This window comes from Octopus sinensis, linkage group LG4, assembly GCF_006345805.1.
Source record: "Octopus sinensis linkage group LG4, ASM634580v1, whole genome shotgun sequence".
NCBI lineage: Eukaryota > Metazoa > Mollusca > Cephalopoda > Octopoda > Octopodidae > Octopus > Octopus sinensis.
Genome location: NC_043000.1, coordinates 18,214,023 through 18,241,522, shown reverse-complemented (window position 1 = coordinate 18,241,522; position 27,500 = coordinate 18,214,023). Strand labels below are relative to the sequence as shown.

General features: G+C 37.5%; 1 protein-coding gene across 3 annotated transcripts in view; it reads left to right on the top strand.

The window, feature by feature from the left end:
* LOC115210914 (putative glycerol kinase 5) overlaps positions 1-27,500 on the top strand; it is a 180,337-nt gene that overhangs the window by 65,130 nt on the left and 87,707 nt on the right. The window contains exon 2 of one of the 3 annotated variants that reach the window (XM_029779694.2): positions 16,825-16,988. The exons of 1 other annotated variant lie outside the window; for it this stretch is intronic. In XM_029779694.2, the coding sequence (XP_029635554.1) occupies positions 16,871-16,988 (118 nt within the window). In that variant the 5' untranslated portion in view covers positions 16,825-16,870. Of the gene's footprint in view, positions 1-590; positions 722-16,824; positions 16,989-27,500 lie in introns of those variants that run through there. One more of the 3 variants, XM_036501863.1, reaches the window with a different exon arrangement.

Below are 27,500 nucleotides of genomic sequence, written 5' to 3'. Positions count from 1 at the left end.
GCTTGAGTGGGTGTGAGCATTCTGGCGGAGGTGGGGGGGGTCCATACAATGATCACTACCACCACCCCTCTCCACACCATTTCCACCACCACTACAATACCATCACCACCCTTACACCCGTCCCCATCACGTGTGCGCATGTGTGTGGGTGTGTAGCTACATGTCTTTTTCTTCTAGTTTCATACATACATGTACAATCACCACCACAACCAATTACTACATCACCACCACTTTACTATGTTCCACCACCTCCGCGTTATTACCACCAGCACCTCCACCCATCACTATTAGTACCCCTATTATCACCACCACCTCCACACAACCTTTACTAACCCCAATCAGACACTGCCACTTTAACACTCTCTCTGTAAGGTTATCCCAATAGAAATAGGAGTCTAGAAATTGAGACATATTTGACCCCCAATGGACAGGTTTGGAAAGTAGCAGTAGTAGTAGTAGCAGCAGTAGTACTAGTAGTGGTAGCATTAGTGCTGTCTACCTCCTTTTACATTCTAAGGTTGTCACCACCACCATCACCACTACTACTACTATTACTACTCACACGCACATACACCCACACTGCAGCCACCACCACCACTACCACCACCACTACCATCATAGACACCAAACTAGTCTGTGGCTCCGGCTACTTTTTCTTGTAGTCCAATTCCGCCAATTCCTTCAGGTTCCAGATTTTTACACCATTCTTGTTTTGTGTAAGGTGAGTTACTACTACTACTACTACTACTACTACTGCTGCTGCTACTGCTTTCTTTTGCTTTCTCACTCTCTCTCTCTCTTTATCTATCTATCTTCATCTCTCATTCTAGTATAGGTGAGAGACTACTACTATTACTACTACTACTACTACTACATAGAAGTTGGCAGGTGGGTGTCATTTACCATTCTTTGTGTAGGTGCTAAGACTATTAATTACTACACACACACACACATCTAAACACACAAGTATGCACATGTACAGAGACAAGCAGACACACACACACATGTACGTACGTACACTCACTTTACCATTTAGTTACTACATTATTATTACAATCTATTTCTTTACTACCCACAAGGGGCTAAACACAGAGGGGACAAACAAGGACAGACAAACGGGTTAAGTCGATTAGATCGACCCCAGTGCGAAACTGGTACTTAATTTATCGACCCCGAAAGGATGAAAAGCAAAGTCGACCTCGGCGGAATTTGAACTCAGAACGTAGCGGCAGACGAAATATGGCTACGCATTTCGCCCGGCGTGCTAACCACCGTTTGTGCCAGCTTGCCGCCTGATTATTATTACAATTACCACCACCACCACCACCATTGTCATCAACAGCTGCTTTCATCCCCTCTGATTGACACTTGCTCCAGCTCTGAAATCAAATTCAGTGATGGATCAACTGTTCGATCTATCAAATCGTTTATCTTTATTGAATGATTAAATCATAAGATCAGTTTAACCAATGGTTATATCACAGGAAAGAAAAAAAAAAGAAATTGTTATCATTAATAAACTGTGGCGGGAAAGGATGGTGAGGTGTACTAATCCATTTGACTTGAATGTAATTATTTTCCTTAAAAAAAGGATTAGTGGTTTTGTGTTGATTTAGTGTCAAGAATAAATAAATAGCACCCCCATCCCCCACTCTTTAGCATGTGGTATGCAGTAGTGGCAGTGGATAAAGTTCTACTACTACTACTTTTACTACTACTACTACTACTACTACTACTTTTACTACTACTACTACTACTTTTACTACTACTACTACTACTACTACTACTACTACTACTACTTTTACTACTACTACAACAACAAGGGATTCCTTCTAAATACTTAAAGGATTCTTAAAGGTCCAGAGCATTTAAGTTCAGAGGTTTCATTTTTCTCCTGCCTACTTAGGTATATGAAATACTGACTTTTCTTATCATCATCATTTAGCGTCTGCTTTCCATGCTAGCATGGGTTGGACGGTTCAACTGGGGTCTGGGAAGCCAGAAGGCTGCACCAGGCCCAGTCTGATCTGGCAGTGTTTCTACGGCTGGATGCCCTTCCTAACGCCAACCACTCCGTGAGTGTAGTGGGTGCTTTTTACGTGCCACCCGCACAGGTGCCAGACGGAGCTGGCAAACGGCCACGATTGGATGGTGCTTTTTACGTGCCACCGGCATGGGGGCCAGGCGAGGCTGGCAACGGCCACGATCGGATGGTGCTTTTTACGTGCCACTGGCACGGAGGCCAGTCGGGGCGGTGCTGGCAACAGACACGGTCGGGTGGTGCTTTTTACGTGCCACCAGCACGGGGGCCAGGCAAGGCTGGCAAACGGCCATGGACGGATGGTGCTTTTTACGTGCCACCGGCACGGGGGCCAGGCGAGGCTGGCAATAATAATATTTATTTATATATCATTATTTTCTTTTTCTTTGATAGTTTCATGCCAGTAGCATTGTGTCCCTGGGGATTTAGGGTGGGGTGGACCCACCCTGTTGGTGTTCTACATCTATATATGTTGTTATTAGGTAAAAAGGCTTAGCTGCAGTTTTGTCCATCTTTATGTTCTGGGTTTAAGTTCCACTATGACTGACTTCGCCTTTCATCATTTCAGGGTCAATAAAATAAGTACCAGTCAAGCCCTGGGGTTGATGTAAATGACTTATCCTGCTTCCCTGAAATTTCTGGCCTTGTACTAAAATTTGAAATCATTATCATTCATTATCATTATTATTATTTCATGTTGGACTTTTGTTTTACATTTGTACAAGTTGGCTCCAAGTCTCACCCAGGGACCTCAAGAGACAAGTTGGAAGTTCATGTTGGTGTTATGCCTAGGGTGTCATATATTTGGTTTTGTACATAGTATTGTTCTAGAGAATGTTTAAGAAACCATAAGAAAATTATGTGTTTGTTTTAAAACTTGAGATTACATAGAAAGTATTTTGCATAGGATATGGGCAGTTCCCATGAGCACTATCTTTTGAATTTCTGCCATTTTAGGGTTCCTGGTATTTGAGCTAGGTAGCAATCAGCCCCTTTTGCTATCATTCCCAGGGCACCTAGGACAACAGGTATTGTTTTAGTCTTCAGATTCCACATTTTGCTAATTTCTATTTCAAAATGATAATATTAATAATAACTTTGAAATAGTTATTATTATTATTATTGTTGTTATTATTATTATTATTATTAAGGCGGTGAGCTGGCAGAGTCATTAATGCACTGGATGAAATGCTTAGCGGTATTTCCCCCATCTTTATATTCTGAGTTCAAATTCTGCCGAGGTCAACTTTACCTTTCATCGTTCCAGGGTCAGTGAAATAAGTATCAGTTGAACACTGAGGTTGTTGTAATCAACTCATCCCTTCGTGCTAATTGCTGCCCTTGTGGCAAAATTTATTATTATTATAGACATCACATAGTATACAATATCATGAGGTTGTTGATTGAAGATATTGTGTCTACTGGAGGTTTGTACTGTTTGTCAAGTAACAACAAGGATCTCAGGCAGAGAGTACTTTATGCAATATGCATGCAGTTCCAAGTAATGCCTGTGTTTGCAATACAGCTAAATTGCAGGGTAGCTCTAAGATTTTTAGATGTTTTATTTTTTTAGATCGGGTGGTATCGAACCCAATGCTCCAATGACAACAGGGATAACATTAATGTTCCACTCTCATAGCTGCCACATCTTAGTGATCTCAATTCTCAGGTTTCCATATTTATCAACTTTTTCTCTTTCTTTCATGGTGATATGTTGATCTCCTGGCACTGCTACATCAATTATTAAGCACTTTTGTTTGTGCTCTAACACTTTGTCTGTCTGGAAATCAAAGTCCCAGAGGATTTTTGCCTTCCCCTTTTCATCCATACTTACAACATAGTAGCCAGTGGAGGTTTGGGGCTACTTTGTTGTGTCTATGCTTGTACTCTTTCTCCACAAGATTTTCACAAGCACTGACAATGTGAATCACACTTTCAACCCTCTTCCCACACATTCTACAGAGGTCCGATGCACTTGTGTGGTCATTCATACAATTATTAGTATTATTAATTTCTTCTGGCTCTTTAGAGTTCAAATTTCGTTGAAGCCGACTTGCCTTTCATCCTTTCAGGGTCAAGAAAATTAGTAGTATTCAAGTACTGGGGTCAATGTAATTGACTATCCCCGTCCCATAAAATTTCAGGCCTTGCATCTATAATAGAAAGAATTACTATTATTCAATTAAAGTCCATTTTCCATGCTGGCATGGGTTGGACAGTTTGACAGGATCCAGTTATTATTATCATTGTGGCCTTGTGCCAAAATTTGAAATCATTTTCATTTTAATTATTATATACACTAATACAGACAGAACATATGCACTTTCATACACACAAATTGAGTACTTTAAGTTATTGGTTAGCTGTTGGTCAGCTCTGATTAAGTAGATCAGTGACCAAAGGACATCACAGCTGTGATCAGCCTTATATTTATTTATTTAGTTTACATTGCTTTTTTTACAGACACCATGTGTTTAAACCCCCACCTCCTTCCCTCCCCATGCATTAAATCATCTTATTGATCAAACGATTGATTGTAAAATCAGTGTAGCCATAGGATTGCTGGAACTGTTGAAAATTGTGAAACCTGATGCATTTTGGTATTTGTTCCAGTTCTTTGCATTCTGATTTCAAATCCTATTATGGCCTATTTAAGTGGTAGACTTAATCCTTCACCCAGTTTAATACCATCACCCGGCATCTTGGGTACCTTTTGTATGTTATCAGGTTAGGTCTCCAGTCTGAGGACTCGTTTTACCCATCGTGATGACCCACTAAAAGGTGATGGGTTTATGTCTCCCCTCTTCAATTGAAGGTTTTAAAATAAATACAAAGTGCCCTCCCACTCTTTAAAAAAAGACTGCATAGATTTGAAGGAGTCTTTGGTTGTTTTTTCTAGTATCCAGTTAAGTTATTTAACCTCAAGACACATCAGTATGGGAGTCACTAGATGGTGACACAATTTGCTAGAAATAACAACCAAAACATCTTTAAGTCATATCTATCTTTTTAAAAAAGGAAGTATGCATTTGCTCAAAGTAGTCATAGATATAAAAAAAAAATGGAAAAACAATTAAGGCTGGAGTATATTTGATTGTAGGCCTGTTTGCTAACCTTGGGCTATACAAACAACCTAAAGAATTGATTGTAATATATTGAATGACATCATCACATTTAAATTTCACTGCAGACTCACCCAGACTTCAGTTTGTTAAATTGAGAACGGAACAACATTGTGAACACCTTCAAACAGTATATAGTCATCCTCACTCAACTGAAGCTGTGCAAATGTTATATAATCAATCACTCAGTTGGATGTCACCTGGTGTTGCCTGTTCCATATGGGGAGTGGCGTGGAGGGAAGGTGCTTTTCATGTTTTTCATGCTTCAAAGCATTTGCCTCAGAATTATCTGGCTACCCGAATGCTAAGGCTGACGCTATGTACTTTTAAGGTTCATAGTGTGAGTGTATGATCATACAAAGTCATGTGGCCATTTAGACCAAACATCTATACAGACACGCACACACACACATACATACATACATACACACACACACACACACACACACACATACATACATACACACACATACATATATACATACATACATACATACATAAATTCACTCACTCACACACAGCCACACACATACAAATATATATAAAAAATCAAGGTTTGTTAATTAAAGAATCATCATCATCTAATGTCTGTTTTCCATGCTGGCATGGGTTGGACAAATTGACAGGAGCTGGTGAACCAGAAGACTGCACCAAGGCTCTGCTTCCTGCTTTGGCATGGTTTCTACTGCTGGATACTTCCCCATTGCTAATCACTTTACAGAATGGACTGGCTGCTTTTTATGTGGCACCAGCAGAATAACAGACATTTATTGGTGAAAGGATTAAATACTTGGATGTAGGGTCAGATTTATTATTAAGCAAAGAGATTGGTGTTTAACTAATCTTGATATAACTTCAGCACTTGGAGTGTCACTCTTTTGACTGGCTTGAATTAAAGCCAGTCAGGAAGATTCTACAATGTTCATTCAATTTGCTTGGAAAAGTAGCCAAATTTCCTTCGAACACACCTTACTATTAAGATAAAATGAAGTTAAAAAAATACAGAAAGGAAGACAGTTCATTTAGGACTGCTTGATCCAATGGTCTGAATTTGGCTTATCATTACTGGAATTCTTTTCATTATAGGTTTGGTGGATCAGGGCTGAACTGAAGCTAATCAACATCAGTAGCAACCTAAGTCAACATTTGTGACTATCATTAACCCTTTAGCATTCAGATATTTTGTCAAATGTAATACTTATTTATTCACATTGTTTTGAATTAATCATGCATTATAACATAGCTTCGAGAATTCAATGATGTGATTCTGTATTTTTTGAAAGACATTGCAGGGTAGATGGCAGAGGCCAGATCTGGCCAGTTTTAATATAAAACAAATAGAATATTTGGGCTGGATATAGCCAGTTTAAATGCTGACCTTGTAGCATCCAGATTTCTTTGTCAAATGTAATGCTTATTTATTCACATTGTTTTGAATTAATCATGCATTATCTTGTAGCTTCGAGATTCCAATGGCCAGTTTTAGCATAAAGCATGTAGAATATTTTGGCTGGATATGGCCAGGTTAAATGCTAATGGATTAAATGATATAATTTTGCAATTAGTGTTTTGGAGAGAAAATACCGCTGTCACTCTAGGACAGCTAATTGAGTAAACACTCCAAGTGGAATTCTAATAATTAAATGGAGTTCTAATAATATTTTTTCTTTAATGAAAAAACCTTACTCTTTTACTTGCTTCAGTCATTTGACTGTGGCCATGCTGGAGCACCGACTTTAGTCGAGCAAATCGACCCCAGGACTTATTCTTTGTAAGCCTAGTACTTATTCTATCGGTCACTTTGCCGAACCGCTAAGTTACGGGGACGTAAACACACCAGCATCAGTTGTCAAGTGATGTTGGGGGGGACAAACACAGATACACAAGCATATACACACACATACATATACATATATACAAGAGACTTCTTTTGGTTTCCGTCTACCAAATCCACTCACTAGGCTTTGGTCAGCCCGAGGCTATAGTAGAAGACACTTGCCCAAGGTGCCATGCAGTGGAACTGAACCCGGAAACATGTGGTTGGTAAGCAAGACACTTACCACACAGCCACTCCTGCGCCTATTGAGAAAATTTTTGATTTTGGTTTCAGAACATTTATTTTTGCTAAATTTATATCAAGACTGGTTAAACATTCCATTAAACATACCTTGAACATCAACCACTTTGCTTAGTAATAAATTTGACTCTGTATCCATGTATTGAATCCTTTCACCAATAAATGTTTTTTTTATTCTGCTGGTGCTGGTGCCACAAAAAAGCACTTGGTACATTCTGTAAAGTGGTTGGCATTTGGAAGGGCGTCCAGATGCAGAAACCATGACAAAGCAAGCAGTGAAGCTTAGTACATGCAGTCTTCTGGCTTACCAACCACTCTCAGATTATCCAGCCTAAGCCAGCATGGGATCATCATATAATTCTGTTTCTAATAAAATCATAAGTTAATTTAAATTAAATCTTTAATACTTTCAATAATATGTATTTTTGCGGTGTGTGTGTGTGTATGTATGTTTATATTTTATGTGTATTTATATTTTTTACGTGTGTTTATATATATTTTATGTGCGTTTATATATATTTTATGTGTGTGTGTTTATATATATTTTATGTGTGTGTGTTTATATATATTTTATGTGTGTGTATGTTTATATATATATAGGTGCAGGAGTGGCTGTGTGGTAAGTATCTTGCTAACCAACCACATGGTTCCAGGTTCAGTCCCACTGCGTGGCATTTTGGGCAAGTGTCTTCTGCTATAGCCCCGGGCCGACCAATGCCTTGTGAGTGGACTTGGTAGACGGAAACTGAAAGAAGCCTGTCGTATATATGTACATATATGTATATATGTATGTGTTTGTCCCCCTAGCATTGCTTAACAACCGATGCTGGCGTGTTTATGTCCCCGTCACTTAGCGGTTCGGCAAAAGAGACCGATAGAATAAGTACTGGGCTTACAAAGAATAAGTCCTTGGGTCTAGTTGCTCGACTAAAGGTGGTGCTCCAGCATGGCCGCAGTCAAATGACTGAAACAAGTAAAAGAGTAAAGAGTATATATATATATATATATATATATATTGTGTGTGTGAGTTTATATATATTTTATGTGTGTGTGTGTGTTTATATATATATATATATATATATATATATTGTGTGTGTTTATATTGTCTAATTGACTTTAACCTCAACCATAGTTGGCCTTAATTGCAACATTTGACTCTTCAAAATCAGTGTTTTGGTGTAAAGAAATCAGACACATGTTAATTATACTTGACTGTATAGTTTTGTTTCTAATGTTTGTTTTTTTTTGTATACTATTTTATACTCTTATTTTGTAGTCTGGGAAACACAACTGAAATTGTTTTATGTTTAATCAAAACAATAAAGTGGGTAAGATAGTTGGTGTTAGCCATGTAAAACAACTGTATGAGTTAGTGGTGAGAGTATTAAATAAACTGAGGTGGTGATAAAGTGTTGTGTTATAGTGGATGTACAATTAGCAACACACTGTAACTAATTGTATGATGAGAACTGAAAATAATTTCTAAAATGTTTATTTTTATTGTGGTTGATATGATTTAGTGAGCCATTAATTATTATGTCTATAGCTGTGTAAGGGATGGGTTACATCATTTACAGTGGAGGCGCAATGGCCCAGTGGTTAGGGCAGCGGACTCGCGGTCGTAGGATCGCGGTTTCGATTCCCAGACCAGGCGCTGTGAGTGTTTATTGAGCGAAAACACCTAAAGCTCCACGAGGCTCCAGCAGGGGATGGTGGTGATCCCTGCTGTACTCTTTCACCACAACTTTCTCTCACTCTTACTTCCTGTTTCTGTTGTACCTGTATTTCAAAGGGCCGGCCTTGTCACGCTGAATATCTCCGAGAACTACGTTAAAGGTACACGTGTCTGTGGAGTGCTCAGCCACTTACACGTTAATTTCACGAGCAGGCTGTTCCATTGATCGGATCAACCGGAACCCTCGTCGTCGTAACCGACAGAGTGCTTCCACCACACATCATTTACTAGTTAAGTTTGCTTCTCAATCACAGATTTCCTGGTTCAATTCTAATGTATGTCACCATTAGAATCTGAGTTCAGAGCACATTGAGGTTGACTATGGGTCACTCATACAATAAGTACCAACATTGTACCATATAAATACCAATATTGTTCACTATTCCTATTAAAATATGCTGCCTTAGTTTCCATAAATTTTGAAAATAAGGAAGAATTTAGGAAAGTTTGATTTTAGTTGTTTTACATCAGACCCTATGGAGGAGGTGCCTAAGGACTGACTACTTCCATGACCCTTCCAGGAATAGTGGGTGGTGAAAATGGATGGAATGGAAATGGATGAAGAATTTTGTAAAATAACTGCCATTATTGCGTTAGTGTGTTAAACATAAATCAACATGAGATTTGGTTAGGTTTTATTTTAGATTGTTTTAAAACAGTGAAGTTGTATCATAGAACTTGAGAGGTTTATATCAGGCATGGATATCTGGTAAGAAGCCTGCTTCCCAGTTACATGGTTCTGGGTTCAGCCCCACTGTGTGGAACCTTGGGCAAGTGTCTTCTACTATGTCTTTGGGCTGACCAAAGCCTTGTGAATGGATTTGTTTTGGTAAAATAAAGTACCAGTCAAGTACCAAGATCAAAGTAATTGATTAACTCCTTTTCCCAGATTTCAGGCCTTATGCTTATATTTGAAACAATTATTATGATCATTGTTGTTGTTATTTGTGCTGCTGCATCATCAAAGACTAAGATTTTGAATTCACTTTTGCCACATTCCAAACAGTATTGTCTGTTTATTCTTTTCCAAGGCTTCCTTTATTGTAGTTAGGCAATGCAAACTAAAAACAACTTTTTTTTTCTGTCATTTTAAGAAATCTTTGCAATCCCTACAATCTTAACTGGCACATTGAATAATATATCCTAGATACATTATGATTAAAAGACAGGGTGGTCATGCAGGGATGTTTTTTCTTCTTCATAAGTCTGCTATATCAGAGCTGACATAGGACAAAACAACAGCAACAGAGAGAGAGAGAGGAAAGAAATGATTACTTCTGAATAAATTAAGTATGTCTGATATGGGTTAAGACATCGCTTAAGGGTTCTGTTATTAAAACAAAACAATTTAGTTGATGTATGTTCCCTGTTCCTACAAATGTAGTCTCATGTCTAATCAAATATAATTTATTATTTCACTACAGAAAATTATAATTAACACAGATCAAATGTCAATGAAAACATCTTATTAAAAACAAAGTAAAACATCATGTGGTTATCATGTGTTTCACATGTGGTTATCATCTTCTTTATCATGAATTATAGTTTTATTAATATTATTACTATTATTATTATTAGCATGGTAGCATCAGCACCATCTGTTAGTCATAGAGACGGAATCATCTTGTATTTTATATATTTGATAAGCTGCTGTGTGTAGTAAGCAAGTTTAATACTTTTTGTTGATGTTGCAAACATACAACAAAAGAGAACAAAAACATATTACAGTGGAAATTAATATTCTAAAACCGACATTTAGCAGTATTAAAGATATGAAACTATTACAAATGCACTTAACTCATAACCTAGTAACAAATTCTGTGCATGCATGCACATGTGTGTGTCTGTGTGTATTTTAATAATAGCTGTATTGTCTCTTTAAAATACTTTAAATATGAAATTTTAGAAACTAACTCTGTATGTCACAACAATCAGAAATGTTGATACAAGTCAAATTATTTAATTGTATTTTTATTACATGTACATTACATTGTATTTACATTAAATGTAGGGTTTGGTGGGAGTATTAAATGTTTGGTGATTGCAATTTAATTTTTGGTCTTAAAAATATATATCTTTGCTATCTTAATAGATGATTGATTAGGTTTTAACTTAATCGATCATGGTGAATTATTGACTGCAACATCAAACAAAATGCACTTTATGAATATTAATTACATTTATGTTCAGTCTGCTACATCTAAATGTATTTACCATTATTGCAGGAAGAATAAAAACACTGTTTTCTTATTTTCTGTCTAAACTTTTTCTCATCTGCAGGGGCTCATGAAAGCAGTAGTTAGATTCACATTCAGTAGTATTAACTTTGTGATATAAGGCAGTCTATTGTTGTTAACATCTCCAGACTCCTGTCACATATTCCCTATACAGATAAATGAATTGAGGCATGTAGAATTAGATGCTCTGCTGAGAAATGCTGTAAAATGCCAATTCAGAATTTTAACCTACAACCTATAAGATGGTACTTCAATTATCTTATTTATTGCATGTAACTTCCATACCGTTTGATGATAGTTTGTGTTGTTGTAGTTTTTCAGCCCCAGGTCAGCTCAGAGATAGTAAGCCTATGATCAAAGGCATTCCAGCTGTGACTATCAATCCTATACATTCAGACATGGTGGTATCTAGAACTACATTATTATCCAATGTGTCCTTTAGCAGAGGGGAAATCAAGGCTTTTACTCGTAGTGGGTCAAACAGCCACATAAGAAGCTCTCTCATTGGCTCACTGATGTTATGGTTTCTGTAAACCTTATTGATTTAAAAACATTGATCAAAAGCATTCTAGTCATAGCTGTCCCTTCTTTTTGAATATCTAAATCTACACGGCTGTCTAATGTGTCCTTATTTCTTTTAAGACAGGCGGCGAGCTGGCAGAAACGTTAACACACCGGGCGAAATGCGTAGCCGTATTTCGTCTGCCGTTACGTTCTAGGTTCAAATTCCGCCGAGGTCGACTTTGCCTTTCATCCTTTCGGGGTCGATAAATTAAGTACCAGTTACGCACTGGGGTTGATGTAATCCACTTAATCCGTTTGTCTGTCCTTGTTTGTCCCCTCTGTGTTTAGCCCCTTGTGGGTAGTAAAGAAATACTTATTTCTTTTAAGACAGGTTGGATATGGTTTGAGGGCAATTTGGCTGCTATCCCTATTTACTGTTGGTATTCTACCTTCATCTATCCATCCATCATTTTTTTCTCACTCATTATCATACTCTTTGTCATACATCATACGGTCCACCTTTTGTCCCGCATAGATAGCAGTTCCCAAAGCATGTTTTTCTTTTTGCCACCCACTCTTTACCCTAGATAATACAATGTCCTTGACCCCCGCCCCCTCAACATAGTCTTGCTACTCACTGCACTAATTAGGTCAGGTAGGTTGGTAGTAGAACTTTATCTATTACTGCAGTGAATGGTGTTCATGCAGTCTATTGTCTTTGATTCATCTCACCCTACCCTTTCTTTTAAGTCATTGTTATGACAATCTACCCAATAGGCGCAGGAGTGGCTATGTGGTAAGTAGCTTGCTAACCAACCACATGGTTCCGGGTTCAGTCCATCTGCGTGGCATCTTGGGCAAGTGTCTTCTGCTATAGCCCCGGGCCGACCAATGCCTTGTGAGTGGATTTGGTAGACGGAAACTGAAAGAAGCCTGTCGTATACATGTATATATATATATATATATGTGTGTGTGTGTGTGTCTGTGTTTGTCCCCCTAGCATTGCTTGACAACCGATGCTGGTGTGTTTACGTCCCCATCACTTAGCGGTTCGGCAAAAGAGACCAATAGAATAAGTACTGGGCTTACAAAGAATAAGTCCCGGGGTCGGTTTGCTCGACTGAAGGCGGTGCTCCAGCATGGCCGCAGTCAAATGACAAACTAGTAAAAGAGTAAAGAGAGAGAGTATGTGTGTGTGTGTGTGTTTGTGTGTGTCTGTTTGTCCCCCTAGCATTGCTTGACAACCGATGCTGGTGTGTTTACGTCCCCGTCACTTAGCGGTTCGGCAAAAGAGACTGTTAGAATAAGTACTGGGCTTGCAAAAGAATAAGTCCCAGGGTCGATTTGCTCGACTAAAGGCGGTGCTTCAGCATGGCCGCAGTCAAATGACTGAAACAAGTAAAAGAGTAAAGTAATTACAGTATGTGATGTAGGTTGGTTGATTACTTGAAAAAAAATTGTTCAGCATAACATAAGGATTAGACCTTTTAGTTTATATCACAACTACTGCCTTACATGTTTTTACATCATTTGGATGAGCTTCTTGATCCTACTTACTGACAGTGTGTGTATGCCACAGAACTTCCCAAAACTAGAAATGCTAGAAACCATTATTAAGTATTACTGTAGCCCAATATAAAATTATATATATATTATATTATATGATTTATATATATATATATATATATATATCACGTGACCAACCAGACCATCAGATGTTACACATCGCTGGTCACAATGCATTTGCATTGTTTTAGCCTTCGAATGACGCCACTCCGCTGGCTAAGCGAGCAGGCCAACAGAAGAAAGAGTGAGAGAAAGAGTGGTGGAAGAGTACAACAGGGATCACCACCCCCTGCCGGAGCCTCGTGGAGCTTTTAGGTGTTTTTGCTCAATAAACACTCAAAATGCCCAGCCTGGGAATTGAAACTGCAAGCCCGCTGCCCTAACCACTGGGCCATTGCGCCTCCACACACACACACCACACACACATATATATATATATATATATATATATATATATATAGTATGAAATACTAAACAGAAAACAGGTATGGTATTCAGAGCTTTATAGGACATACACACATTTCAGCAAAATACTGAAATAGTTACATAAGTTGAGACATTATGCAATCATGCATTTCACCTCATCAGTGTCCCACATAAATACAACAGTCTGTGTGCTGCAATTTACTGTGCCTCCTCTTCTTGTTATATGATTCAGTCCCAGTGCACAGCACTTTGGGCAAGTATCTTCTATTATAGCCCCAGGCTGATCAAAGCCTTGTAAATGGATTTGGTAGACAGAAACTGAAAGAGGATCATGTTGTATGGGGGGGGGTGTTTTCACTTCTAAGAATCATAAAATATAAGCAGTAGCATTGTTGTTTTTCCTGTCAACAAATCACCTACTAGCTCTGCGCTGTCAAAGACGTGTAAAATAAGAGATCCCTTATTTGAAAAACTGATAAGAGTTAGTGACAGGAAGGCCATTCAGCTGTAAGACAATACTTCAATAGTATAATCATCTAACTCATGTAGCATGAAAAACTGACATAAAAATGGAAAACAAGGAAGATATATCAATCATCGTCAGTGGATGCCATGCTCTATGCTAGTTGTTCATTCAACACTGAAGAATCTGGTTCCCTTGTGTGTCATAAACCTAATATATGTATTAGAGTAATGGTAGAAATACATATCATCGCTATTAGGTTAAACTGTCATATGTCCAAATTTGGTCAAATATGTGGGTTTTTTTTCAATAGTAATTTTTGCTAAGGCAGTGAGCTGGCAGAAACATTAGCATGCCTGGTGAAATGCTTAGCAGTATTTCGTCTCTCTTTACATTCTGAGTTCAAATTCCGCCTAGGTCGACTTTGCCTTTCATCCTTTCGGGGGGGGGGGGCAATAAATTAAGTACCAGTTGTGTACTGGCGTCAATCTAATCAACTGACCTCCTCCCCAAAAATTTCAGGCCATGTGTCTAGAGTAGAAAAGAATATATATTTTTGCTTGCAATAGCCGGTTCTTTTAGTCAAACTATCATATCTCCAGCTGCTTCAGATACCAAGATATAAAAAATTGTCAAAATGTAGTACAATGTTTTTGCTATGGAATGAATGGTGAAACTTTTTTTTTTTTTTCTGAAAAAGCAATGTTTTAGACTTATGACACTTTTGCATAATAGCAACAATTGTTGGCATCCTTTTTGTCTCGGGAGACAATGGAGTTGCGCGTAAAATAGTCTAGTCCAGCTTTTACATGTCATGTCCTGATACACTTCCTGCTGTGGCTGTGTAGTCCTATCCTGGACAAACACTCCCTCTGGCAGGTACTGCAAATGTAGCGTAGACCGTTCCTTGCTGGTTGTAATGCCATAGTTTCTTGTTGACGTCTTTTCTTGTCTTTCCATTTCTCTCTCTCTCTCTCTCTCTCTCACTCCTTTGTATTCCGTCTTTTACGGTACGTCGCCAATCTCCACGGTTGCCGGCAACTGCTTCCCAACCGCTAATATTGATGTTGCAGGCCTTCATGTCCCTTTTGCAAACATCCTTGTAACGTAAGAACGGTCTACCTACAGACCTAGTACCCCTAGCAAGCTCTCCGTAGAGTATGTCCTTGGGGATTCTGCCATCTTTCATACGGCTGACATGCCCAAGCTATCTCATACTTCTTCACTACTTCAGGGAGTGACGACCCTGCCTGACACGAATAGCAACAATATATTTTAATAAAATCATATACTCTATTGTGTGTGTAATGTAATTTTCTTATCTCCTGAAAATGTTATCTGTTCATTCTAAACACTTCACAAAGATTATCATGCTAGGATGGTTTCTCATTGCCTTCTCCAGGCTCACAGCAACAGTTGAAATCCTCACTTTACAGTGTTCCCATTGTTTACAGCAGTGAGTTGTTTCTATCTTGTGGTCCCTATTTGCAATTAGGTGGACTGGGCCATTTGAGAGATAAGTGTTTTGGCTAAAGATATGTACAAAGCAATATAAGTCATTACAGAATATGAATCATTGACCTCTTAGCTGGTTTGCCATTGTTATCTACTTGGCTGCTTATGCTATCTTAAGTATATAGATAAACAGGTGTCTATATATATATATATATATATATATATATATATATATATATATATATATATATATGCATATGTATATATAGTTAATCAAAACAAGAAAACACAAAAAAACACAACACGAGGATGTGGAACAAATATAGTATTATTGGACGCTCAGGAAAGAAGGGAAGAAGGAGGGTTTAACGTTTCGAGCGGAGCTCTTCGTCGGAAACATAGGAGAAGGAAAGATCTCGAGAAGGGAAGACAGAGGAAAAAAAATCGTCAATGGTACACGATAAAACAAATTTTTTAAATGATAAAAAATAAGTTCTAATAACAAATAAGTGATAGGAAAAATCACATATTTACAGTTACATTTGTCTTTCCAAAGCACTGATGTTTTGGGTCATCTTATCTCAATCTGAGTTAGGCCAATGAAATTGAATATAACAGTAAATGTATTCTAAATGTATGTATGAATTGACTCAGGTGTGTGGTTCTGAGTGCATTGTGGATGATCTTTCAGCTGTTAAACTCTAGTAGGTCAAAACCTAATATATGTTTTAGAGAAATGATAAAAACCATGTCCAGCCCAGGTGTAGACTATCTCAGCAAAGCACACTTGATATTCCAGTGGAGGGTAATTTCTCCTTCTCCCCCCCCCCACACACAGTAACACAACTTCACTTAATCTTTGTAAAAACACAAATAGTCATATTCTAATAAATTCATATATTCTGTTGTGTGTGCAATGTAATTTAATTATTTCCTGTGTGTATGTTATCTGCTAATCTTAAGTACTTCCATTTTTAGAAGTGTCTATGAAATATCTAACCCATTGATTATGTCAAATGAAGCAGCATGTCTTTTGTAGTGTATGCCTTGAGTATGAATATGAAATAAGATGTGATGTATTATGTATATCAAACAAGATATCGGATGTGTATATCATTTTCTCATTTTTCAATTGTCTCACTTGAATCTCTGAAAAATTGTCATCATGTCTTTTAACCCTGTGTTTTAAATGTTGCAGATTTATCCTGAATGTTTCACAATAGAAAACTATCAAACTAACAAAAATGTTAAGAAATAGTTCATTTGGGAAATGGTTAAACCATGTCCAGCCCAGGTGTGGACAATCTCAGCAAAGCACACTTGATAGTCCAGTGGAGGGTAATTTCTCCTTGCCCCCCTACGGTAACACAACTTCACTTAATCTTTGTAAAAACACGAATAGTCGTTTAGTTTGTGTTTGCACTGCTACATACCCGTGCATTTTCGTCACTGCAAAAATTGCTTCCAGTGTCCGTTCTGTAGTATATGTGTCATTGGTTTATTCTGTGTTGTGTCATTTCAAAAGTGCTTCCAGTTCCACCTATGTCACACATCTTTTGAGTTTACTATTGTAAAAACTGAAGCATTCCACTTCCAGCTGTATAACACATCTACCTTTAATTCGAGGTATTGCATCATCATAAAAATGCTTCTCGTACCAGCTGTATAACACAATTAATCCTTTGGGTTATTGTGTTATGTCAGTATAAAACTGCTTCTTGTACCAACTGCCTAATGAAATTGTCATTTGGTTTATTGTGTTGTATCTGTAAAATTTGCTTCTTATACTGACTGCATAACATATTCATCATTTGGTCTATTGTGTTGTAACACTGTAAAAAAAAATGCTTATTGTATCAGCTGTATCTCTCAAGTTTCCTTTTGCTGTTGTGTCACTTTCTTTCTGCATGATTTACTTAATATTGTTTATTTCCCTCTTGTCCTCTTTTCTTATCATATTTTCTTGTCACTTGCTATTTTTGTTGCTGTTCTGTCAAACACACAAGTCTCTCCTCCCATTTATGGTTCATCTTTAATAATAGACGTGAATTAATAGATGCAGTGTCATATTTTTACACACATTTTTACGGTTGATGCTTTATTTTCTTTAGTTTGTTGATGTTGTAGTAATTGTAGTTGTTGTAATGATTGTCTTTTTACATTTATATTTTTCTATTGTCTACGTAATTTTTTTTTAAAAATCTATTTGTTTTTTTCCTTGTTATTTTTCCTTAAAATTAACAGCAAAATTAATGTGCTGGTACTTACTGACCACAGAATTCTGTATTCAAAAATAACTACAGTAATAATGTTATGTTCATGAGTAAAGTGCATAACTAACTCTATTTGCTTCAGCTGGTTTGACTAACAACAAATTAAATCCATACTACACTGCAAGTGGTTATCAGTAGGATGGATATTCAGCTGTAAAAATTAATTGATCCAATAATATAAAAATATCCAATTTTGGAGGAACCCATCCAAGCTAGAATGGAAAAATATCGGTACAAAAATGTGTGAAATAAAAAAAAAAAAAAAAGATTGCGAAAATCAAACTGTAATTTTGTGATAAAATAATGTCCATCCTCTGTAATTTGGAATAAAAGTCCTTACATTTTATGTATTTCTTTCTGTTTATTTAAGAAAACTCCCGGTAGATTTGACTCGAACAAAGATTTTTTTGTTTTTACAATCTGTTCTATATAAACATTGGTTATTGTCCTGAAATTGGATTCTCATACTTTGGATTACAAAAATATCTGGAACTCTCTGGAATTCTCTTTTCAGATTTCACTCTATAATTTCCTTCTGTTTTTCTTTCTTTTGTTTCTGTCCTTTTTTATTATAATATAAACTAAATAGTCTTATTTCTTGTTATTAGTTTCAAGTAAATGGTTTATCCAAGAATGGCTGGCATTATTTGGATTGGGTTTTTAAGGGAGATCTCCAGAGGAGCAAAGAAAGAGAAAAGGGTTTTAATACTCAATAAACAAATACTGGTGTTATTATTATGGGTGAAGTTGTGAATGGCAGAATAGACAGAAAGGCAACATAAAACTAGGGTGCAAAATGTTGTTAATGGATAAAGGGATCAGACTTCCAGCTTACTTTACCGAATTTATGTCAACTTGGAGAAATGAATACTAAACCAATGAAAATGGTAATGATGATGCTAAATGCAATTATAATGATGCTAATGCTGACTTACCACTAAACCAGTCTAACTCAGCTAAAATTGAAACAAGGATTGAGATATTATGGTATTTCTATCTCCCTCTGGAGCCTGTTCTTTAAATTTAATTGTTATTATTTTCTTCCAGCTTGGCACAAAGAGCATTTTCACAAGAGGGGAATATATATATATTTCTTTACTACCCACAAGGGGCTAAACACAGAGGGGACAAACAAGGACAGACAAAGGGATTAAGTCGATTATATCGACCCCAGTGCGTAACTGGTACTTAATTTATCGACCCCGAGAGGATGAAAGGCAAAGTCGACCTCGGCGGAATTTGAACTTGGAACGTAACGACAGAAGAAATATAGCTACGCATTTCGCCCGGTGTGCTAACGTTTCTGCCAGCTCGCCGCCTTAACAAGGGGAGTATAGTCAGTTAATTGACTTTACCAGGGAATTATTTGTATATTTCAGTAACTCCCAGAGAAATTTAAATCCAAATCAACTCCTAGCAAGGTTTGAAATCCAAGAACATTAGAGAAAGACCAAATTAATTGGGTAAAACATTTAGTTCAGTGCTTTATCATTTTTCCCTGCCCCCTATCTTGTTTTAATGACTCCCAAAGAAATTTGAAGCAAAACTGACCTCCTTCCTCCTTGTAGGATTCAAACAATATCCAGGAGACAAAACAAAATGCTGGAAATCAATCAGTTCACAGAACTACCATTTCTGCCTACTCACAACATTCACATTCACTTGAATTATTCTAAATTTTAATTAATAAAATAACATAATTAATTAATGATGTCTAGAGATTTATTAGTACTAAATTCCTGAAAGGAAGTGAACTTAATTTAAGTTCAGTTCACTTCACATTCCACTTTCCATCCCCACAGTTATTTTTTTCTAATCAAAAATTTAGTTCAAGACATAATCTTGCAGAATGGCAGCTGTTTTAATAAGATTGTTTTTTTATCTCTTTTCTGGAGAATGGAATTCTTTAAAAATGTTAAAATATTCCCACTGATGGGAATATTTGTTACTATTATTGCTTTAAGATGATGTTTTGGTAAGACGCATGAATTGGTAATTTTGACACTGTGTGTGCATGTGTTTGTGTGTTTCTTTGCAACGCATATAGATGTTTATGCAGTTATACTTTGAGAGAATAATTATTTGGTAAAAATCCTTGGAGCATCAGATAAAATACCTTGCATTATTTCTTTCAGTATATTACATTCTGAGTTTAAATCCTGCTGAGGCAAACTCTGCCTTTAATCTTTCAAACTACAAAAACAAAGTTCCAGTCAAGTACTGGTGTCATTGTAATCAACTAATTACCTTCTCTCAGATTGCTAGCCTAATTCCTAAATTAGAAGCAATTATTGTGCAACTTTCTCACTGCACCACCAGGGGGCACCTCCGTGGTCCTGAGACATATGCAGTATTGCTTCTTTAGAATGAAAATATGTGTTTGTATGTTACATCTCTTTTGTTTTGTTGTTTCTTGTGCTACTTCAATAATCTGATTACCCTTTTTGTGACCAACCCACCTGAGACCACCCTTAGTTCTGTATCAGAAATGTCTTGTTGTAAAGTGATTTAAATTCAAACCTTCCATCAAAATTCCATGTTCATTTATGTTCCTATACATTAGCTTAACCCTTTAGTGTTTACATTATTCTGCCAAAATTAATGCTTTTTTTATCCACATAGTTTTGAACTAATCTTGCATTATCTTGTAGCTATGAGATTTTGATGAGGTAGCTGTTAATTTTTAAAACGATATTGTAGGGTTGGTGTGAGAGACCAGATCTGGCCAGTTTGAACATAAAACAGGCAGAATACTTTTGGCTGGATATGGCCGGTTTAAATGCTAAAGAGTCAATAATCCTTTCTGCTATAGGCACAAGGTCTGAAATTTGTGGAGAGGGTAACTAGTTCATTACATCAACCCCAGTACACAACTGGTATTTAGTTTATCGACCTCCCTCCCCCAAGGATGAAAGGTAAAGTTGACATTGGTGGAACTTGAACTTAGAATTTAGCAACAGGTGAAATATCTCTAAGCATTTTACCTGGCATGCTAACGATTCTGCTAGCTTACTGCCTTACACCAGCTTAATAACGACAAAGCTATTTCCCAAATTAATTGAAATTGAGGCAGTGTTTTTCAATAGAAATAAGGTAGTGAAAAAGGTTAATCTCACAGTTCAGTAATGACTGGATAGACCATGGTACATATCACTCAATCTTGTTTGATTTGGAAATGTGCATAAAGAACTCAACTTCACATTTATCACTGCACATAAATCTCCATTCTTGTACCATATCAAAAGTGTTCAATATTTGTGTTTGAAGTGATAATGTATGTGCATGAATGTATGTCTGCAGGGATTTGCATTTTCGGGCGTTTGAGTATGTATGTATGTTTGTTTTCCATACAACTGGGTTTCATGATGTTCTATGCTGGAGTATGAAACAAACTTCTCAGGCACAAGTGTGGTTGTGAGGCTTGGAGATTTGCTTCTCAGTTACTAAGTTTTGGGTTTAAGTCACTGCATGGCACCTTTGGCAAGTGTTTTCTACTGTAGGCTCTCATCAACCAACATCTTGTGAGTGAATTTGAAAGATGGAAAATGCAGGAAGCCTTGTGTGTGTGTGGATATTATGGTCTGTTCTTTCACGAAGATAGTGCTTAGTTATAAACAGTGAACTTTGTTGACAATTTTGAGTCAACAAATCAATCAGATAACTCTTGTACTTTCAATCAAAGATCCATGGAATTAAGAAAATTTCTCAGTTGATTAGCAGGTAAAGGTTTCGCAAGAGGAAGTTAATCATTGCTTCAATAATATGTAACCATGCAAGCTTGGCATAAACAGACATAAAGTGAATAAATAAATGAACATTGCAAATGAGAAGTGCCAACATTGTCAATCAAATGAAGTCCTTATTGCCAAGCTGTATTAAATGATAAATATATATCTGTTCAATACACTCTGAACAATATAATTTCAGTTGGCCATCCATCTAACTACAGTTATTTCAGTGACCTATCCACTCCATATAGTCTGTTACTATATTTGTCATGTCTGTGCATGAAAGAGCTATACTTGATGCAGAAGAGAGTGAGAGGGAGGAAGAAATGTATACTTTTTTTCTTCAACAGTTTCAGTAACTGATGGTAGGGGGTCGTTCAACTTATTAGAAATAACAGTCAAGTACACCCTACTTTTTAATACATACAAAACCAAAAGTGTTACAGGTACTTGAACATTTCTTGTTGATGACCAGTGTTTGAGTATCTGCTTAAAATATATCAACATGTATTTGTTTGATCTGTCTGTTTGTTTATCTATCTTTACATCTTATATATTTTTTCTGCATTCATGTCTGCACACATATGCACTCAAGCAGACATGTGTTCATGTAGCCATGCTAGATAGACATATTGCCAGTAGGTAAGCTTAAAATATGGTTGATATATTATAGTAAGCAGATACTCACTTAGTAATGATCATTGTTAACACAACTTTCACAGTGACAGTTATGTGTGTGTGTATGTGTCTCTGTGTTTGCAAGTATATTTAATTTATGTATGTGAGTATGTATGGTTATATGCATATGTAAAGACCCGACAAATAACGTGAGTTCACGGATGTTTCCTGCACCATTTTCGCATCGCAGCCCCAGCTCATCCAAAGTACCTTGGATTGCAGAACGACCTGCTGTGCTTACCTTGGATCGTAGGGTGACCTGCTATGCTTGAGGAGGCCTATTGAGTCAAGTGCATCAACATCAAAATAAATATCAAATGGAAATTGTAGTTTTGATACCTGTGCCAGTGGCACATAAAAAGCACCAACTGATCATGGCCACTGCCAGCCTCTCCTGGCACCCGTGCCAGTGGCACATAAAAAGCACCATGAAAACGTGGCTGATGCCAGCACCACCTTGACTGGCTTCCGTGCCGGTGGCACGTAAAAAGCACCAACTGATCATGGCCACTGCCAGCCTCTCCTGGCACCCGTGCCAGTGGCACATAAAAAGCACCATGAAAACGTGGCTGATGCCAGCACCACCTTGACTGGCTTCCATGCCGGTGGCACGTAAAAAGCACCAACTGATCATGGCCACTGCCAGCCTCTCCTGGCACCCGTGCCAGTGGGACATAAAAAGCACCATGAAAACGTGGCTGATGCCAGCACCACCTTGACTGGCTTCCATGCCGGTGGCACGTAAAAAGCACCAACTGATCATGGCCACTGCCAGCCTCTCCTGGCACCCGTGCCAGTGGCACGTAAAAAGCACCCACTACACTCACGGAGTGGTTGGCATTAGGAAGGGCATCCAGCTGTAGAAACACTGCCATATCAGACTGGAGCCTGGGGCAGCCTCCTGGCTTCCCAGACCCCGGTCGAACCGTCCAACCCGTGCTAGCACGGAAAACGGACATTAAACGATGATGATGATATATGATGTGTTGCATCATTGGATAGACTGTTTTGTAATACAAGTTCCAAGTCTCTGGACTCAGACTTCAAATCTCACTGAGATCAACTTTTCAGGATTGATAAAAGAGAAGTACCAATCCATTAGAGAATAAGGCGAGATGCTTTATGGTATCTGTTCCATTCTTTGCATTCTGACAGCAATACTTGCAATGACACTGGTGCTAGGCTGTATTTGCCAAATTCAGTGGTCTTTCCCTTGGATAAGTAGCAGTGAAGGGAGATGTGCATGTACAGACAACTGCTAGTATGCCTCAAAAATCTTGTCAAAGCCCATACATACATATATGGATGAATGGTCATCCTTGACCAATAGAGGGCATATATATGTATGTCACTTTAGTGACGTCTATAAATATGTCTTTAGGTTGTTATATTGAAAATAAGCTACTCATATTATTTGTAGTTTTCACTTTTACTGTTTTTGAAATCAGTATATGAGTTCAATGGATTTCTTTTAAGCTGACAAGGTGAGTTGAGTTTAACCCTAGGCACAGTAAGAGCCACCGATGAGAATTAAGATGTTCTAGCATCAAAATTCAAAATCACCGGTGATCTGGCTATGTCCATTAGGGATCTTGTCTCCCTTGCCAGTCATTAAGATAGTGCTTCTGTGGCTATTGAGTTGTTTTGACTCTTACTTCTAGCAATACTGGTACTTCTTAGTACTCTCTGTCATTTTAGTGACATCTGTAAATTTGCCTTTAGGTTGTTAAATTGCTAATAAGCCACCCATATTATATGTATGTACTTGTGTGTGTGTGTGTATATATATATATATATATATATATACACACACACACACATGTATGTATGCATGTGTATATGTATGTATATAATCATATATATACATACATACATATATATATATATATATATCATCATTTTAGCTTCAAAGTGCATTTTCCATACATGCATGGGTAGAATACTTTGTTGAGGCAAATTTTTCTTCTGCCAGATGCTCTTCCTGCCCCTAACTCTTACCAGTTTCAAGTCAAGACAATATTTCCCTATTGAGACTTGAAATGAACTATGTTGCTTGTATAATGGTGGTGCTTGTTTACAACCATTACATAATATCTAAACAAAGGTATGCATATGACAGGCTTCTTCCAATTTCAGCCTCCCAAATCCACTCACAAGGCTTTAATTGGCCTGGATCTATAGCAAAAGACTCTTGCCCTATATCTCTTTCTTGATATTCAATGCAACTACCACAAATACAAATTCCTCTGTAAAAGGCCAATACCTGCTGCAAGTAATAAGGCTGATAACATGATCACTGCACAAATTATTCATCAGTGCTTAGTGATGAAATTGTGTCTGTAGACACTTTTTTACATCTCAAAGAAAAAGCCAAGCATTGGCAACCTTTTTTAACGAGTGGACTGCATAAGACGTGGTTCATCGTCAGGTGAGCTGCAGCATTAAAACACTCTCTCTTTACTCTTTACTCTTTTACTTGTTTCAGTCATTTGACTGCGGCCATGCTGGAGCACCGCCTTTAGTCGAGCAAATCGACCCCGGGACTTATTCTTTGTAAGCCCAGTACTTATTCTATTGGTCTCTTTTGCCGAACCGCTAAGTGACAGGGACGTAAACACACCAGCATCGGTTGTCAAGCAATGCTAGGGGGACAAACACAGACACACAAACATATACACACACACTTATATATATATATATATATATAATATATATATATATATATATATATATATATATATATATATATATATATATATATACATATATATACATATATATGACAGGCTTCTTTCAGTTTCTGTCTACCAAATCCACTCACAAGGCTTTGGTCGGCCCGAGACTATAGCAGAAGACACTTGCCCAAGATGCCACGCAGTGGGACTGAACCCGGAACCATGTGGTTGGTTAGCAAGCTACTTACCACACAGCCACTCCTGCGCCTCTAAGGTAATTTTTTGTGAGGTGTACCGTTCAAAAAGTCCCAAAGGCCGCAGCTTGCTGTTGACTGCTCTAAGCTACCCCAACAACTTTCTCAACCATCTGAAGCCACAGACTCGTAAACATAGAAAGAACCCCCCACCTTTTTTTTTTTTTTTTTTTTTAAGAATTTGGATGCTCTCCATATTTGTACAATGCCAAAGGACTGATCATCTAAAAATTGATGTCATACTGCTGTACCTGCACTTAGTGAAGATATTACTCTTTTACTTGTTTCAGTCATTTGACTGCAGCCATGCTGGAGCACCGCCTTTAATCGAGCAACTCGACCCCAGGACTTATTCTTTGTAAGCCCAGTACTTATTCTATCGGTCTCTTTTGCTGAACTGCTAAGTTACGGGGACATAAACACACCAGCTTCGGTTGTCAAGCAATGCTAGGGGGACAAACACAAGCATACACACACACATATATATATATATATATACATATATATGACGGGCTTCTTTCAGTTTCCGTCTACCAAATCCACTCACAAGGTTTTGGTCAGCCCGAGGCTATAGTAGAAGACACTTGCCCAAGGTGCCACACAGTGGGACTGAACCCGGAACCATGTGGTTGGTAAACAAGCTACTTACCACACAGCCACTCCTGCACCTATGTTTATCTTATGAATTTCAGTTGTTCCCAGTAACAACCTATTTGATTTTGAAGGGTTGTATTTACCACTGAGTGGTATGTGTTTTGTTATGGTCATCAACAAATCTCAGAAGTAAATATTCTTTTCTACTCTCGGCACAAGGCCCGAAATTTCGAGGGAGGGGACCAGTCAATTAGATCGACCCCAGTATGCAACTGCTACTTAAGTTACCTCGAAAGGACGAAAGGCAAAGTCGACCTTAGCGGAATTTGAACTCAGAACATACACACGAAATACCACTAAGCATTTCGCCCAGCATGCTAATTATTCCGCCAGCTCGCCACCCTCCCAGAAGTAAATATTAAAGGTGATGTGATTTGCAACTGGATGATCTGTGTGTGTTCCCATTGCCAATAATGTTGGCTGTCTCATGAGTCAGAACACAAAACAATTTGTATGTGTATACTCAACAAGGGAAAACAAAAAGCATTGTTTATCAAGAAGCTTTACCATAATATAAATGAATTACTTTGTGACATTAATTCTCTACAACATTAATTGCTTGAGTCTTTACCTTTGCCCTAGGCACTGTCAGTTATTTTGTTTGGCTAGAACGTACATAGATACTTTAGAATATGATATAAAATGTGCATGTATATGTGTGTATATATGTTTGTGTATAGGTACACACACACACACACACACACACACATTCCTTCTGCTGTATTATTTTAAATAGCATTTTTGTGAAAGATTTCTGTGCATGAATTTTAAAGTATTTGCTAAGTTGCATACATACTGTATGTGTTAGAGAGAATATGTGTGGGTGTGTTCATGTATGTATGTATGTTGTTCATGAGTACGTGTGTGGAAGAGTGAGTATGTGTTTGTATTTTTTTTACTAAGTGATTAAAAAAAGTGAACACAAAACATTAAAATTGAAAGCAAATATTTCAGTAAGTAGACAGAAATAAAATAACTCTTTTATTTTTCTTTACTCAGAAATGGAATTTAATGGATTAAAAATATTTTTAATGGATTTTTAAAAATCTATAAGTTGTAACATACTGAAAAATCATATGAAAAGACACGTTTAAGAGTTTTTTTTTTCTTTAGAAAAGACTATATATAAAAAACATTAGAGCACAAATTGATAGTTTTGTGAATAGCTAGCCACAGGCTTTGGTAATTCATATGCTATCATTGGACTGTGCTATGTTGGTGGATAGGACTTCCCAAAGGATCTGGTCCACCTAGTTAAGTTAAGTTAATTTAATTTTTTGGCTCACAAAGCAAAAAGCAAGGCCATGTAGGGGGACATAGAGTTATGTACAGGGTGGTGTTCATGCAAAGAGTTCAGGCCATTTGTGGTCAAGGGAGACTTTGAACCGAGCAGTCGTCGGCATCTTCACTATCTCGTCCGGCAGCTTATTCCACGGATCCGCAACCCGGATGGAGAAAGCCCCTCTCCTTTGATTGAGATGAAATCGTCACAGATAGAGCTTTTGGGAGTGACTCCGCAGTTAGAGACAGGTACCCTGTGTTTGAAGAACAAAAAATTCCTCAAAGCAGCAGCGTCACTGTAAAGTTGTTAAATGGTGTGTAGGTTTGCAAG